This window comes from Elaeis guineensis, chromosome 12, assembly GCF_000442705.2.
Source record: "Elaeis guineensis isolate ETL-2024a chromosome 12, EG11, whole genome shotgun sequence".
NCBI lineage: Eukaryota > Viridiplantae > Streptophyta > Magnoliopsida > Arecales > Arecaceae > Elaeis > Elaeis guineensis.
In genome coordinates, this window is record NC_026004.2 from 7,121,680 (window position 1) to 7,138,666 (window position 16,987).

Sequence of the window (16,987 nt, forward strand, 5' to 3'; positions counted from 1 at the left end):
AATGAAGCTCTCCTAACTAAATGGTGGTGGAAGTATTTCTCTGAGCAGGACAGATAGTGGAGGAGATTGATAAAACAAATTTATTACCCAAGGAAGTTTCCTTCGGAGCCAACGCAGCATCTTCTTCATGTTGCTTCCCCTGTATGGAAAGAAGTACTAAAGGCTTTCAAAATCTTCCAACAAAGCTCTATCCCGATCATCGGGGATGGGAATTAGATCTCATTCTGGTTCGGCAACTGGATAGAAGGAAAAAACCCCGGCAACCAGTTTCCTACATTATTTATGCTCACTACTAATAGAGACATAAGCTTAGGAGCTTTTCTTTCAAAGAATAATTTAACAACTAACTTCAGATGGGGCAAAGTTCTAACATCTTCCAGTAACCTGCAGCATGCCTGCATTCCCGAATGGCTTGTTTTATTGTTCAAATGGGGCTTTCACAACTTCTCCAAATGAAGCTCGCACTGGAGGCCGATCATGGAATGCTAGAATGTAAGTTGACAAAGGAGTATGCCGACGGCCATCGTGAACCATCTGTTGAACTATGTTTTCTGCAGTAATACAAATGCAATTAAATTTTTCCAGCTGGCCTTTTTACATTCCCAGTGTTATGTTATTTTACAGCAAACGAGTGGGAGTCCAGTAGGTTGCACGCCACATGCATGCAATGTTTTACATAGAATGAATTCGGTTCTTCGTATATTTGGAACTATATCGATAGCAGTTAAATAATTTATTTCGGCAATTACTCACGTGTTACTTTGGAGCTTAGTAGCACCATTTTCCCCGACATTTTGAAAAATTTTCTACATTATATATATATATATTTTAGTACAAACAGACGGTCACACCATTCTAGTGCAAGAGCAGCCCAAAAAGTCAGAGTATAAAATATCTTTCAGAGTTCAGGAGAGGACTCACCTTAGCACCAAATCCAGTCTCCAGTATGCTCGATGATTAAGAAAGCAACCTAGTCCGCAGCACGATTAGCCTTCCGATAAATATGCCAAATAGTCATCTCAATGAAATGATAAAGGAACCTCTAGATGTTGCGGAAAAGCAAGTGGACATCCAGATGTTGGAATTCAAACGTGGAATCATCCACGATCCGAAGTAGTTACCCATGTTACCCACGTTTGTTGAAATTCAAACGTGGAATCATTCACGATCCGGAGTAGTTACCCATGTTACCCACGTTTGGCTTAAGTGGTTCGTTTCTGCTCCAAATTGTTATTGGCCATCACCCATAACGTTAATTACGTTTGATGGAGACGTGGTTCTTCAAGTATAAAATGGAGGGTCCCCAAGCTTAGATTTTCATCTGGTCACACATCATCTAGTGAGAGATCTCAAAGCTTGGAAGTACTCCCATATAAAATAAAGCTATTTTCTTGTAATTTAAGGTTCTGACGTTTGGTACGTAACTGAGATTAAGCAGAAAAGATACACATTGCAACAATTTTTCATAAGCCATATCAATTTGCAGCTATCAATGATGGGAGGTATTTATAATCCAATTATGTTTCGGTATTTTATACTTCTTTTACATAATTGGATGTTGTTAGAAGAGAGTTCCATATATTCTATTTCATTCCATAGCTACATTTACTGTTCAAATGATCTTTCATTTTGGTATCAGAGCCTTGGTTAGATTACCTCTCTCTTGATTTGAGTTGTATTCCATATCGGCTTGGACTAAAAAAAAATATTAAGAATACTGTTGAGTTACATATAGAATGTGGTCTCTATTTCAGTATATTTAAAATACAGCTGTATTGCTTTTCTTCATTAATAGATGGTTGCATTTTTCAACCACACTCCATTTTAAGTAACATGTGCAAGCCATTATGTTCGGCATGTCACACGTTTCATTGAACATGGTGGTAGTAAATTTTGAGACTGTTTGATAAATTGAAATATCTTTTGGTGATCTGTTCTAACATATCTATGTAACTTATTCTGATAAATGAAATGTCATATAAATTTCTATTTATGCCCCTGTAAACTTGAATATATAACAGTGTGATTATTATAATCACATATAAATGTGTATAAATATATATATATATATTTGATTTGATGTTTTGTGATCATTATAAGTTGATTAATTAGAAATTAGCCACGGCATCTCTAATTTTATCAAATTGTACATTAAGTTTTATTAGATCACATCTAGAAAAATAACATCAAATTGTGGTTAATCATAATTAATGTAATAAATTTTATCCCACAGGAATTTTTATTACAGTCATATGATTAATCAGGATGAAATAATAATTTATTTCTTAATTTATCCACAGGAATTGAGAAAGTTATACAATTTATTAGTTTCACCAAATAAAGTTAAATATGAATCCTAAAATAAAAGCTTAGCCCACAGGCAGTTTTTATTGTATTGATTTATATTTTATGTTGACATATTTATATTTGTAAAATATGATTTATTAAATTATGAACATGCATGTTTTATTTAATTTGCAGCTATACCACCTGTGACTTACTCTGATTATAAGATTGATATTCCCGAATTGAGCGGTGATAACTATAAGACATGGAGGGAGAGAATTCTCCTTCAATTGGGGTGCATGGACATTGACTACGCCATAAGGAAGGAGGAACCACATGCTCCTACAGATACTAGCACTCCAGCTAAAGTTGCTCTTTATGAACAATGGGAGCAATCCAATCACCTCAGTATGATATTCATAAAGACGCACATATCTGCTAGTATTTGTGGTTCTATAAGAAAGCGTGATAATGTAAAGGATTTGCTGAAGGCAATAGATGAGCAATTCGAGTCTTCAGATAAGGCTCTTGCCAGCACTCTCATGATGAGGTTATCATCCATGAGGCTCATCGGAATCAAAGGTGTTCGTGAGCATATCATGCACATGAGGGATGTTGTGGCCCAACTTAAGAAGCTAGAGGTGGATATGTATGAATCCTTCCTTGTGCATTTCATCCTAAACTCCCTATCTCAGCAATACAGTGCCTTCAAAATCTCTTACAATACACATAAAGAGAAATGGTCAATCAATGAGCTCCTGACCATGTGTGTGCAAGAGGAAGCAAGATTGCTTGCTGAGATGGGTGAGAGTGCACATCTGGCCACTCAAGGAAGGAAGAAGATTCAAGCCAAGCATAAGGGAAAGGGTAAAGCACCAATTCATGCTGTCATTAAGAAAGAGTCCAAATGCTTCTTCTGTAAAAAGAAAGGGCACATGAAGAAGGACTGTTTCAAGTACAAGCTTTGGCTAGATAAGAAAGATAAATCAACATCTCTAGTTTGTTATGAATCTAATATGGCTGATGTTTGTCATAATACTTGGTGGGTTGATTCTGGTTCTACAATCCATATTTCAAATACCTTGCAGGACTTTCTAAACCACAGGAAGCCAGCGGGCAATGAGCACTACATCTATACGGGAAATAGAATACGCTCACCTGTGGAGGTCATTGGGACGTGCAAGCTTATTTTGAATTCTGATTTTATCTTGTATTTAGAAAAGACTTTTTATATTCCGAACTTTTCTAGGAATTTAATTTCGGTATCTAGGCTTGTACCCTTTGGATATTCCTTTAATTTTTCAGATTTGTTATGCAGTATATTTTACAAATCTAATCTTGTTGGGAATGGTACAATGTCTAATGGTCTTTTCAGAATTGATTTGCAAGATAATTCCAACTATAATGCACTGCATGATTAAAATAAAGTAGGTATTAAAAGAAGTGTTATAGATGAAAATTTTTCTAATTTGTGGCATCGAAGGTTGGGACATATATCTCTTGACAGAATTAAAAGATTGGTAAATGAAAAAGTACTTGGTACTTTGGATTTTGCTGATTTTGAAATATGTGTAGACTGCATAAAGGGAAAGCAGACTAATATATCAAAGAAAGGTGCTAAGAGAAGTTCAAAAATATTAGAGATCATACATACAAATATTTGTAGTCCAGATATGGACTCGTGTAGTCAGAAATATTTCATCTCTTTCATAGATGATTATTCACGATACATGTATCTCTACTTACTTTATAATAAGAATGAAGCATTAGATGCTTTTAGGATTTTTAAGGAAGAAGTAGAGAAACAATGCGGAAAGTAAATAAAGATCATGAGATTAGATAGAGGAGGTGAATTTTATAGTAGATACACTGAGGATGGACAAGCACCCGGTCCATTTGCGAGGTTTCTTAAGGAGCATGGCATAGTTGCTCAATACACCATGCCGGGATCTCCAGATCAGAATGGTGTTGCAGAAAGAAGAAACTGAACATTATTGGATATGGTGCGGAGTATGCTTAGCAGCTCTAAGCTTCCTAGATCTTTATGGACTAAAGCTCTTAAGACGGCAGCATATATATTAAATCAGATTCCAACCAAGGCTGTTCCTAAAACACCATTTGAGTTATTGAAAGATTGGAAACCAAGTTTGCGACATATGCACGTATGGGGATGTCCGTCTGAAATAAGAATTTATAATCCGCAAGAGAAGAAACTGGACCCAAGAACTATAAGTGGATATTTTGTTGGATATGCTGAAAGATTCAAAGGGTACAGATTCTATTGTCCATCTCATACCATTAGGTTTGTGGAATCAAGAAATGCAAAATTTTTTGAGAATGACTTGATTAGTTGGAGTGATCAAACTCAGGATTCATTTTCTGAGAATGATCATTCGAATGTTCAAACTCCTATTTCAAGTGAAAGATTGGTTGTCATTCATAATGCACATCAGCCAGGTGTAGTACAACCAATTATTGAGATTCCATGAGTTGTCGATAATAATCAAGTAGATCCAATTATTCAACAATTATTAAAAAATATTGAACATCCAATTACGGACAATACTACTCCCGAGGATGATGACACAACATTAAGGAGGTCTACTAGAATAAGGAATTTGACAATTCCTCGTGACTATATTGTGTATCTACAAGAGTCTGACTACAATGTGGGGGCCGAAAATGATCCAGAAACGTTTTCACAAGCCATGAGTTGCAGTGAATCAGTACTATGGTACAATGCCATGAAGGATGAGATGAATTCAATGGCATCAAATAGAGTTTGGGATCTTGTCAAGTTGCCTAAAGGTGTAAAGGCCATTGGATGCAAATGGATCTTTAAAACTAAGAAGGATTCACTAGGCAACATCGAAAGATATAAGGCAAGACTCTTAACCAGAGGATTTACTCAGAAGGAGGGAATCAATTATTCGAAGACTTTTTCTCCTGTATCCAAGAAAGATTCTTTCCGTATCATTATAGCATTGGCCGCCCATTTTGACTTAGAATTGTATCAAATGGATGTGAAAACAGCGTTCCTTAATGGAGACTTAGAGGAGGTTTACATGAAACAACCAGAAGGGTTCTCCTCTAATGATGGTGAGCATTTAGTTTGTAGACTCAGGAAGTCCATATACGGATTGAAACAAGCCTCCCGTCAGTGGTATTTAAAATTTCATGATGTTATCTCTTCATTCGATTTTGAAGAGAACATCATGGATTAGTATATATACCACAAGGTCAATGGGAGTAAAATTTATTTTCTCATTCTGTATGTGGATGATATTCTACTTGCAACTAATGATAAGGGGTTGCTATATGAGGTGAAACAATTTCTCTTTAAGAGTTTTGATATGAAGGATATGGGTGAGGCATCTTATGTCATTGGTATTAAAATTTATAGGGACAGATCTCGTGGTATTTTAGGTCTATCTCAAGAAACCTATATCAATAAAGTATTGGAGAGATTTCATATGAAGGATTATTCACCAAGTGTGACACCCATTGTGAAGGGTGACAGGTTTAGTCTGAACCAGTGCCCGAGGAATGATCTGGAAAGGGAACAAATGCAAAATATTCCATATTCATCAGTCGTTGGAAGCCTTATGTGCACTCAGGTTTGTACAAGGCCCGATATTGCATTTGCTGTTGGAATGTTAGGAAGATATCAGAGTAATCCAGGTATGGACCACTGGAGAGCTGCAAAGAAGGTGATGAGGTACCTTAAGGGGACCAAAAACTACATGCTCATGTATAGGAGATCAGATGAACTAGAAGTAGTTGGCTACTCTGATTCAGACTTCGCTGGATGTATCGATTCATGAAAATCGACTTCAGGATATATTTTCATATTTGCCAGCGGAGCTATTTCTTGGAAGAGTGCCAAACAGACATTGATTGCCACATCTACTATGGAGGCAGAGTTCATCGCTTGTTTTGAGGCTACCTCGCATGGTGTGTAGTTGAAGAGTTTCATTTCTGGTCTTAAGATTGTGGATTCGATTGCTAGACCATTGAGGATATTTTGTGACAACATAGCTATTGTTTTCTTGGCTAAAAATAATAGAAGTAGCAATCGAAGCAAACACATCGATATCAAATTTTTAGCCATAAGGGAACGTGTTAAGAAAAATAAAGTGATCATTGAACACGTCAGTACTGAATTGATGATTGCTGATCCTTTGACAAAAGGCATGCCATTAAAGAATTATAAGCATCATGTAGATAGTATGGAAATTGGTTCCATCATATAATGTCTGTATAATTTTTGTAATGAAACTCTTATTCAGAATATTTTTTTCTCATTTTTATTGTATAGATTCGGTTTTAGAATATTGGACCTAGAATAGACATAAGGTTTATTCATTAAGTTATTTTGGGATGATGATAAAGAAATAAAGTGCATCGTGATGCATGGAAGATAATACTCGTGTTGCCATGATTCATGTATTTTTTGTTTCTCTTAAGAACAAATTTGAGGATTTGGACATTGATGTAAATTAGTATACGAACCAAGTGGGAGAATGTTGGAATTCAAACGTGGAATCATCCACGATCCAGAGCAGTTACCCATGTTACCCACGTTTGTTGAAATTCAAACGTGGAATCATTCACGATCCGGAGCAGTTACCCATGTTACCCACGTTTGGCTTAAGTGGTTCGTTTCTGCTCCAAGTTGTTATTGGCCATCACCCATAACGTTAATCACGTTTGATGGAGACGTGGTTCATCAAGTATAAAATGGAGGGCCCCCAAGCTTAGATTTTTATCTGGTCACACACCATCTAGTGAGAGATCTCAAAGCTTGGAAATACTCCCATACAAAATAAAGCTATTTTCTTGTAATTTAAGGTTCTGACGTTTGGTACGTAACTGGGATTAAGCAGAAAAGATGCACATTGCAACAGTATTTCACAAGCCATATCAATTTGCAGCTATCAATGATGGGAGGTATTTATAATCCAATTATGTTTCGGTATTTTATACTTTTTTTACATCATTGGATGTTGTTAGAAGAGAGTTCCATATATTCTATTTCATTCCATAGCTATATTTACTGTTCAAATGATCTTTCACCGGATGCTTCATCTTATCCTGGATCCAGTCAATAACTGTGATCAAATCACCATCAATGAAGATGAGGAACCCATGCACATCCTGAGCCCAGGTTTGCTGATTTGTTACTTCTCTTAAAAGCATGATGATGCAAAGAAATAGCTTTGGTAGGAATTGTGAATTGTCATCATGCTCATAATTAACTAGGGTCTGTCTGAATTGTCATCAATGCCGTCGGAGACAAGAGAAAGCCTGATTTCGCCCCTTGAATTCTTCTAATTTCCAATGCATGTTGATTTCCACACATCTTGACTCAGGATGCACTGCAGAGGCATTTCCAATCACGTAGGCATCACTGACCACAGATCCCATTCTCAAGCTGTACTGTTGCTTACTATATTCGAAAGTGTTTGGATAGCACCTGGGTGCTTGGAGCATTATATTGCTTGTGGCGACCTCCATATCTTTTCGTATTTGATCTTACCCTCTCTGTTTAATCTTGAGCTGTACATGAACTGTATGGTTATTGATGGTTCCATATATTCTTGTCCAAAAAAGTCATTGAAGAAAACAGATAAAAGAAAAAGAGGGAAAGAAGGAGCGAGAAAAAAAAATGGGATTATATAAAAGGATGATAAATAGAGGTAAAACATGAGAGGATCAAAAGCAGTTGAGTGGAAAAAGGAAATAGAAAGAAAGGAAAAGTCAAAATTAGAGAGAAAAGAGAAAAAGAGATACCTAACCTTGTTTTTTTTATTTGTGCAGGCATTACATTATGCTCATGATATGTTTTTGCTACTTATATATACTATGGAACTTATCATTCATATTATCAAATCTTCGTTGCTCGGTGATCTTCAAAGTTTTACTCCAATGTTCCATGTTCTTCAAAGGTGGTTAACTTTAAGGGGGTGTTTGGTCGAGGGGAATAACGGTCTGGAATCGGAATCGGAATGGGTAACTCCCATTCCAACAGTTTGGTTGGGAGGAGTTCCATTCCGATTTCGATTTCTGGGTAAAATGGGAATGGCTCAATTTATCTAGAACTCAATGCCTACTCTCCTCTATGGGTTCAAATTTTCATTCCAATTCCGATTCCGATTCCAGTCATGAACCAAATGCTTCAAAGGATTTAGCCATTCCGATTCTGATTTCAAGCCATTCTGATTTTCATTCCCATTTCGATTTCGGTTACGAACCAAACACCCCCTAAAGTTATTCCATGGATGGGGTATTACTGGTTGCTTTCTTTTGCAGAGGAAGTATATCCTGTCATCTTTCACTTCATATGCCATCCGGCCACACCAAAGTTTGTTCAGCTTCTATTTCCTTTGTGCATGATGTTCCTATGAACAATAGGTTATTTGAATCTTCTTGCATTATATTTAACAAGATTGCTACAGGAAGTTTTCTGATCATCTTATACTTGATGTTTGGTGCTTTATTCTTAGTTCACAAGGACCTGTACATGCTTATATATTTTTCTATTATGACATATTACATATATCGGATTGTCGGTGACCACTTTTCAGTTCATTCAATACATGGGAGTATCAACTCTTACTATGGTACAATATCATGTCACTCATTGTTGCTGTTTAACTGTCTCCTTCAACAGTCTTGGCATCAGCATCGACCTTCACATTTTATCACTCTACATCAGCCATTTCATCATTGTTCAGCATTGATTAGTCTTCTTCTGATAAATGACTTAGGTAGATTTCAGACTTCACTTTACAGGTCAGTGGACTCAAATGACACTTGCAGTCCGTCCAAGGTTTCACACAGGTTTGGGATCTGGCTATTTCATGTTTATTTCTGTGGAACTTGGCTCTATTCATCACATATCATATGTCACTCATGTGAAGCATTGGTTATCGGTTATGCCCCTTTATACACCCTCAACGCAATGCATATCTCATATATTTGGTATCTCTGGCATTTCTGTTGGAGGAATTTTCTTAAACTACTGCTTCTATGTTGTGTTTCAAGCTCTACATTGTTACACTGGAGGACTTTCACCTTATTACTTTCTCATGGTTACAAAATACTACTTAAATGTTTACCTGTCAGAAGTCTCTTACAATGATTTCTTTGGAGGACCATCCTTTAATGTTTACGGACCCTGGTTCTTCGGTTTGCTACTTCAATACATCTACTCATTGTTGACCATCTTATTTTTCCTACAGTTTCAGTTGCATGACTGTTTCACTACAGTTTCAGCTACAGGGCAACATACTCTGATTACAGGACTCTCGGCGCTTCGTATCTCTCTGTGTTTCTTTATTCTGTGCTTACCTCTGTAAAGGTGCTGCTTTACTTTGGTTTTTATTTCTAAAAGCATTTCTTTTGGTTGTTTCCCAAATTGGGAGTGTCATGGAGAAGATCTCAGTTTTGAGTGTGGTAATTAAGAAGCTCGTTCACATTCAGCATCGCTTGTTGGCTTAGTAAATATTGTTTTAAAGAATCAATTCACCTTCCATCAACACACCAGCTGCATCACAAGTGGTCACGGTGTCAGTGAGAAATTTCGAGTTTGGTTGTACCTAAAATTGACGTGACATGTTTGTGCGGATCAAGCCCTATTCTTACTAAAACCCAGTTAAGTTTGAACACCAGAACATGCAGAATTCTTATAGCTTCACCGCAAGCCATATTCTGTATTCAACAAATGTAAAGTGCTTACAAAAATAATAATGATAATGATGATAATATAACAATGCTGATGATGATAATTATCCGAGTTAATGAAATAAAGAAAATAAAGAAAATGGGCCTACACAAACTTGTTCCAAATTATTAAGAAAACCAATTCTCCTACAAATCTGGGATATGCAATATACAAGCAAGATCCAGCTTACAATCCATCATACATCCTGACTATCGGTCTTGTGGGCAAATTTTGGAAAGATACCACATGATTGCCCATCCAAAGATTGAAGTATGATGTGGTAAGATTGTGTGATTATCTGACCTGAGGTTGGAGACTCTTGCAGTCATGACAGGTAGGAATGCGAATGGGCTGGAGATACCGAGTAGAAAACCCAGACAACAAAAACCAAGTACAATAGAAATTAAGTATAGCATTGGCTTTGTAATTAGAGTGGCATCACTAATCCCAAAAATGAATGCCGGTCCAAGCAAACTCCTTCTGCAAATTCAGTCTGAATAAGCTCTTCATTGTATATTAAAAAAAAAATTAATTTAAGATTGGGAGAGTGCAACAAAATGAACATCATTATAATAAAAAAAGAATGGATAATCATAAGCATGGATCCCATGAATATTTGCTTTAACTTGCATATTTTTGTTTCCTGCAACTCCACAAAAAGAATCACCATCTATGCCTACTAACTGCATGCTATCAAACTATATTTTTTGCAGTATGTTAGCAGTAAATGAACCATCTGTTGAACTAAATAAGCTTAAAATGTTGGGCACGTGCCATCTGCAATATTGAGCAATGAAAGAATAAAGAGTATTAATGAATGCCAGGAATGAATTACTTTAAAAAAAAAAAAAAAAAGCAAATGATAAAATGTTCAACAGATAGCCAAGAGCAGAACTAACTATTTAGATAATGGAAATCCTCCTCCATAGGAACCTCTGGGAAATCCAATCTATCTTCTTCAATTGGTTTAGTGATAATGGAAATAGAAGGTAAGGCATGTCTAGGAAACATGATCAAATAATTCAAAGAAAAATTAGAATCAATTCTGGATTCAAATAGCAAAAAGAAATTTTGCATGCCTGAGAATATTCACGTATGTCGAAGCAAAATGGATAAAATTTGCTAGATATTTATCTAGTCAAAAGCAAGGAAAGCACAGCACATTATAAGACAAATTCTGTACATAGATGAATCAGATATTAAACAGCATGCGACAGCTGTTTCATTAGCTGCATGGTTGATCTCACTAATAGCTATGGCTATAAAACCATGCATCACATCAATCACAAGTGTTACCATTTTTTTTTCTTTTTTTCCTTCTCCCAAATTTTCTTATTTTTCTGGTGGGAGGGGAGTATGGAGATAGGACCTTTTCTGCATGGGACGTAGACTAATGAATTCAGATATAACAAGTCAAACCTGCTGCATTTTCCAACCATAGGAACCAATCAGAGACCTTATGGACACCACGAGCATACAACTTTGATGCATGTCGTGCAGTTCCTTTAAGAAAAGTGATTACAACCAAGCCCATATTTTTGATTTCTGACCAGGGGAAAAATATCCTAAGAACTATTTAAGAATTAATAGATAACTTCAATTAGTAGAAATGCTCCACTCTCCTGAATAGTAACAATCACCTAGTCATCCACATTAGTGCGCTGTCACAACCCCTTCACATTGCTTCATATCATCCACAAATATGCACCTCGAGATCACTAAGCACATTCGCTTCGTGTGTTTGTGACTGTTCCATCTCTAAGGGATCATAGTCATCTATGGTTTTAATTAAAACACCTGTGCCAATTGCTTCACGATTGATTTGATATTGGTCATTTACACACTTGATTAGTTCAGCAATTACACTTGTGACATGTCAGTTGAACTTTCTCAAACTCCCTCAGGAATATCAATGCTAGCAAATGACTAAATGGTAGGTATTCTATGTGACGTCAAAAGGAGATGGTGCCCATTATACCAAACTCGCAATCTAGAATGCCTGCATGAATTTGGATCCTCATTGCTTCTCACACTGGATGCAAATATGAGCTGCAATCCATGCCAAATATCAGCACAATCCTTCCAGTAAGTTCAGTGATAGCGGACTTCTGCATTTCACCCTTCAGATCCACTACAATTCTAGCATTATCTTCAAAGAACATGTAGAATTCATCTCTTCATCTGCTCAAAAGCAAGCATGATCAAATTCAGATACCTGGCTTCCCCACTCAATGGTGGCCATCGCAATGTTGTTGTCCCAGGCAGAAGATCATTAACGATTCATGGTAACTTCGTTCACTTTGCAGAGTGCTTGGAAAAATCTGGAAGTAACTTCAGATAATCATGATATTGTCCATTCTTTGATAACATCTCGAATATCTGAAAAGCAGTTGATGCCTCAAAAGAAAAGCTTTTCTCCTTCATTTTTCTAATAATTTCCATTGCTTTTTCTATCTTATCTTTCTCCAGCAAACCACGAACCATGGCATTGAACATTACAGAATCTGCAGGATAACCAGATTTCTCCATGTGCAAGAGCAAATAATCAGCCTCTTCAAACAACCCTTCCTTTATTAGTCCTTTCACCATTATCGTATAAGTAATAATAGTCGGCTTCAAATTTTTGGTAGAGATTGTACTGAAGAGATTTTTGGCTTCATTGATCTTACCAACTTTAAACAAACCATCAATTATTGTATTGAAAGAGAAAATGTCGAGGTTAACATCGGACAATAATGCATCTTGAAATAGCTTCATAGCTATATCAATACACTGGTTTCTGCAAAGCCCATCCAAGATTGTATTATATGTGTAAAGGTTTGGACGTACCCCAGCAGCAAGCATCTTGTCAAAGAATTTTTCAGCATCGGTAACCCTACCAACACGATACATTCCAGCTAATATGGTGGTGTATGCAACTACTGTATGCTGCACTCCATTACCAGGCATTGCATTAAACAGACTCAGAGCCTTATCAATCCTCCACCTTTTGCAATATCCATCAATTAATGTATTGTATGTTACAGTATTGGGCTTAAGGCCTTTTGAAACCATCAAGTCATAAACTCTCACTGCATCATTCATTCGCCCTACCATACAGTAACCATCTATTAGTGTACTATAAGTAACAACATTAGGCTCAATGCCCCCACTAATCATCTTTTCCAATAATCTATGTGCCTCTTGAACCTTTCCTTCTTTACAAATGAAATTGATCAATGCAGTGAGTGTCACGATGTTCGGATGGATTCCTCGCTCTATCATTTCATTAAGCAACTGAAAAGCTTCTTTCCACTTCCCATGTCTACCAAAACCACATATTATAGAGCTGTAAGTGATTACATTTGGGTGGATTCCTTGTGCCACCATCTCATCAAGGAGGTTTCCAACATCCTCCACTCTTCCAACATGGCATAGTCCATCTAGTAGAGCACTATAGGTAACAACATTAGGCTTCAAACCTTGTTGTTGCATTTTCTTGAATAGCTCCACAGCCTCATCCATTTTTTGATTCTTGACGAATCCATTAATCAAGGTAGAGTATGTATAACAATCGGGAGAAAGACCTTTACCTGACATGGAATCAAAGACTTTCCTTGCATCTGCAAGACGGCTCTCCTGGCAATATCCTTGCACCAATACAGTATATGAGATTAAGTCTGGCTTTTCACCTTTTTCATTCATCAAATCAAGTAGTTTATGAGCTTCTGCAGTCTTGTTATGCTTGCAAAGTGAATCCATCAGCATGCTGAATGTCACCACATTCGGCGAAAGGTCTCGATCGACCATTTCCTTGAAAATATTGATTGCCTCTTTCCAGCAGCCTAAAGTCGAATGCCCATGAATAATGCTGTTGTATGTGCGAACATCTGGGGCAATACCAGCATGAGTCATTTCATCAAACAGTTTGAGAGCCTTGCTTACAGCTCCTTCTTTGCAAAGGTAATCGATAATTGTGTTATACGTAACCACATCGGGTTTGCAACAATCACCCAAGGTGGCCATTTTCTGATGCAGCTCCAATGCTAAGCCCATGTGCCCACTACCGCACAGCCCCTTGATGAGAGCATTGTATAAGAAGACATTAGGTTGACATTCCATCCGAGACATTCTATCGAACACCGTGGCTGCTTCGCTTACCCTCTTCTCGGAGCAGAGACCATCGACAAGAGAGTTGAAGATTATAGCGTCGGGGACATGGCCACGTTTCAGGATGTCCCCGAAGACGCCGAAGCCCAAATCCACCCAATTCATGCGACAGCAACATTTGATAAGGACTCCATATGTGGGCATGCTGGGCGGGATTCCTTGCATTTGATTTAGTTTGTTGTATAGAGAGAGAACAGTTGGGTAATGCTTCATTCGACAGATGGCGTTGAGGAGGACGTTGATGGCATAGATGGAGGGTTTCGGGCTCGCACTCGCGGCAGTGTCAAACAAATCGATCGCATCTTCGATTGCAAGAGCCTCCGATCGACATCGTTCGATCACCAGGCTTTCCAACTCCGAGTTTCCACCCCGGATTTTCTTATTCGGGGCGGTTTCACGAGAAGATGATCCAGTATTCCTTCTAGGAGTTGGTGGAAGGATGACATGGCGGCCAGTTCGAAAGGCGGCGGCATCTCTCGCTGAAGAAGACACGGGAAAGGAGGCGAGCCACGAAGAAGTCCTCCGCATCCCAGTATCTCTTTCAACCGAAAGAAAAAAATCACAAAGATCTACCAGGTGTTGGTGATCTTGTCTTCTCTATTTGGACTTAATAAGAGATCACAAAACTCCGCTCAGAATAACAGTCGACAGCAGCTCCAGGAGGCTTTTGATCAAATTTTCGTTGGTTGAATGGAAGAAACGGAGGCTTTTCTTGGCTAGAACAATTTCTGAAATACATGTACCAAATCGCAAGAGTTTAAAGAAGAAATTGGATATCGACATGGACTCGGAATTGGAAAATTCCTCAGATAGAATAATTGGTGCTCTTTCTAGCTCTTGGAATCAAGATAACTTTACCAAATTGTTAAATTTAGAGCAAGAAAGACCAACTTTGAGGTGGGGTGCATTACATAGAAAATATTGCTATAGCAATATGATCGTAGAAAAAATATAATTTTTTAATAAAATTATAAAAAAAATTATATATACCATAATATTATTATAAAATTATAAAAAATCTTACATTATAATATTTGATATATAATTTAAATTATATGAAATATAAATTAATTTTTTTAAAATACTTCCATCATTTCTTATTGATTATTATCTATTTTTTAGAAGAATGATTTAATTTTGATACCAATTATTTTTGGTAACATCATCCATTATATATTTTTTTTATTTACATTAACTAGGATTATCCATAATTTATTTTGATAGGGGTATTTTAGTTCTGAAGTTATCTTGTTGCAAATTTGCAGAATTGCAAGATTACATATAATCACGTAGCCATCTCTCTTTAGGTAATCAGATTATCTCTTTTTAAGATAATGCTGTATTATATGTAATGCAGCGTTACCTATGAAAGTAACGAAACAAATAGTGTAATCTGATAATCTATTGTAAAATTATATATAATTCTGTCAGAATTATATGCTACCAAATGCTTCTTGAAAGGCATGCCCAAGCTTGATGGAAGGTAGAAGAAGGAAAGAGATCTGGATATAGAGTGACTCATTACATCCCGAGGTGATCGTTATTCAACACCATTTTGGTTGCTTTTGCTGTATATTAGACTGGATATAGAGTGACCCATTACATTCCCAAATGGCTTGTTTTATTCTTCAGTTGGGGCTTTCATAACTTGTCTGGCTGAACCTCGCACTGGTGGTCGATCATGGAATGCTAGAGTGTAAGTCGACAAGGGAGTATGCTAACGGCCATCATGAACCATCTGTTGAACTATGTTTCTTGCACTTTACACCAACGCTGCTAAAATTTTTCAACTGGTCTTTCTACGTTCCTAGTGTTATGTTATTTTAGGGCTAAGCAAATAATCAAAACCCAAAGAAACCTATTCAATCCAATCCAATAAACATCGATTTTAGTTGGTTGAAAGACATAAATCAGATGGAATTAGATTGAGATTTATAAAAAATTGATTATTTATGATCAGGTTCGGTTCCAACACTTTTAACCGTATGAAACTAAAACCAATCAATTTAGTATTTCATAAACTAACTTTCATTTTGGGACGGCGTCATTTAGATTTCAATACTTCAATACTTCATTTAGACTTCATTCTAAAGGTTTAGGCCTATTTTGTATTAAATTAATAAAATAAATAAATAAATAAACTTAAGTGGGTCAATATTGGATTTAAAATCAACATTGAGTCAATATTAAAGTCCAAACCGACACAGCCCATCCACATCCACTACAAACCATTCATTTTAGTTTTAAACAGTTTATACATGATAAACGGTCGACAGCGGATTAAATTTTTTTTAATTTAATTGGGTTTGATCAGATAAAATTTTTCTCTTAACCCAATTGAGCCCGATCTATGCTCAGTCCTATGTTATTTTATAGCATACGAGTCCAGTGGGTTGCATGCATGTGCCACATGCATGCAATGTTTTACCCATTGTGTAGAATGAATTTGGTTTTTCATGGTTTCAAAAGCATATTGATAGTAGTTAAATAATTTATGTCAGCAATTACTAATGTGTTACTTTAGAGCTTGGTAGCACCAATTTTGCCCAAATATTAGCAAATATCCTGCATTATATTTTTTTTAGTACAAACAGATAGTTACGTCATTTTAGTGCGAGAGCAGTCTAAAGTGTCAAAGTACAAAATATCTTTTAGGGTCTGGGGTCTATTTGAATTGTCATCAATGCAGTCGTAGACAAGAGAAAGCCTGATTTCGCACCTTGAATTTTTCTAATTTCCAATGCATGTTGATCTTCACACATTTTGACTCAGGACGCACTGCAAATAAGCTTGGCAATGGGTCAGGTCATGTGCGGATTTGGATCG

General features: G+C 36.7%; 1 protein-coding gene across 1 annotated transcript; it reads right to left on the minus strand.

Annotated features, from left to right (window-relative positions):
• Nucleotides 1-11,068: 11,068 nt before the first annotated feature.
• Nucleotides 11,069-15,021, minus strand: LOC105055508 (uncharacterized). The gene has a single exon (XM_010937353.4). The coding sequence runs from the start codon at nucleotides 14,687-14,689 to the stop codon at nucleotides 12,308-12,310; it is 2,382 nt and encodes a 793-aa protein (XP_010935655.1). The 5' UTR covers nucleotides 14,690-15,021; the 3' UTR covers nucleotides 11,069-12,307.
• Between the last annotated feature and the right edge of the window lie 1,966 nt (nucleotides 15,022-16,987).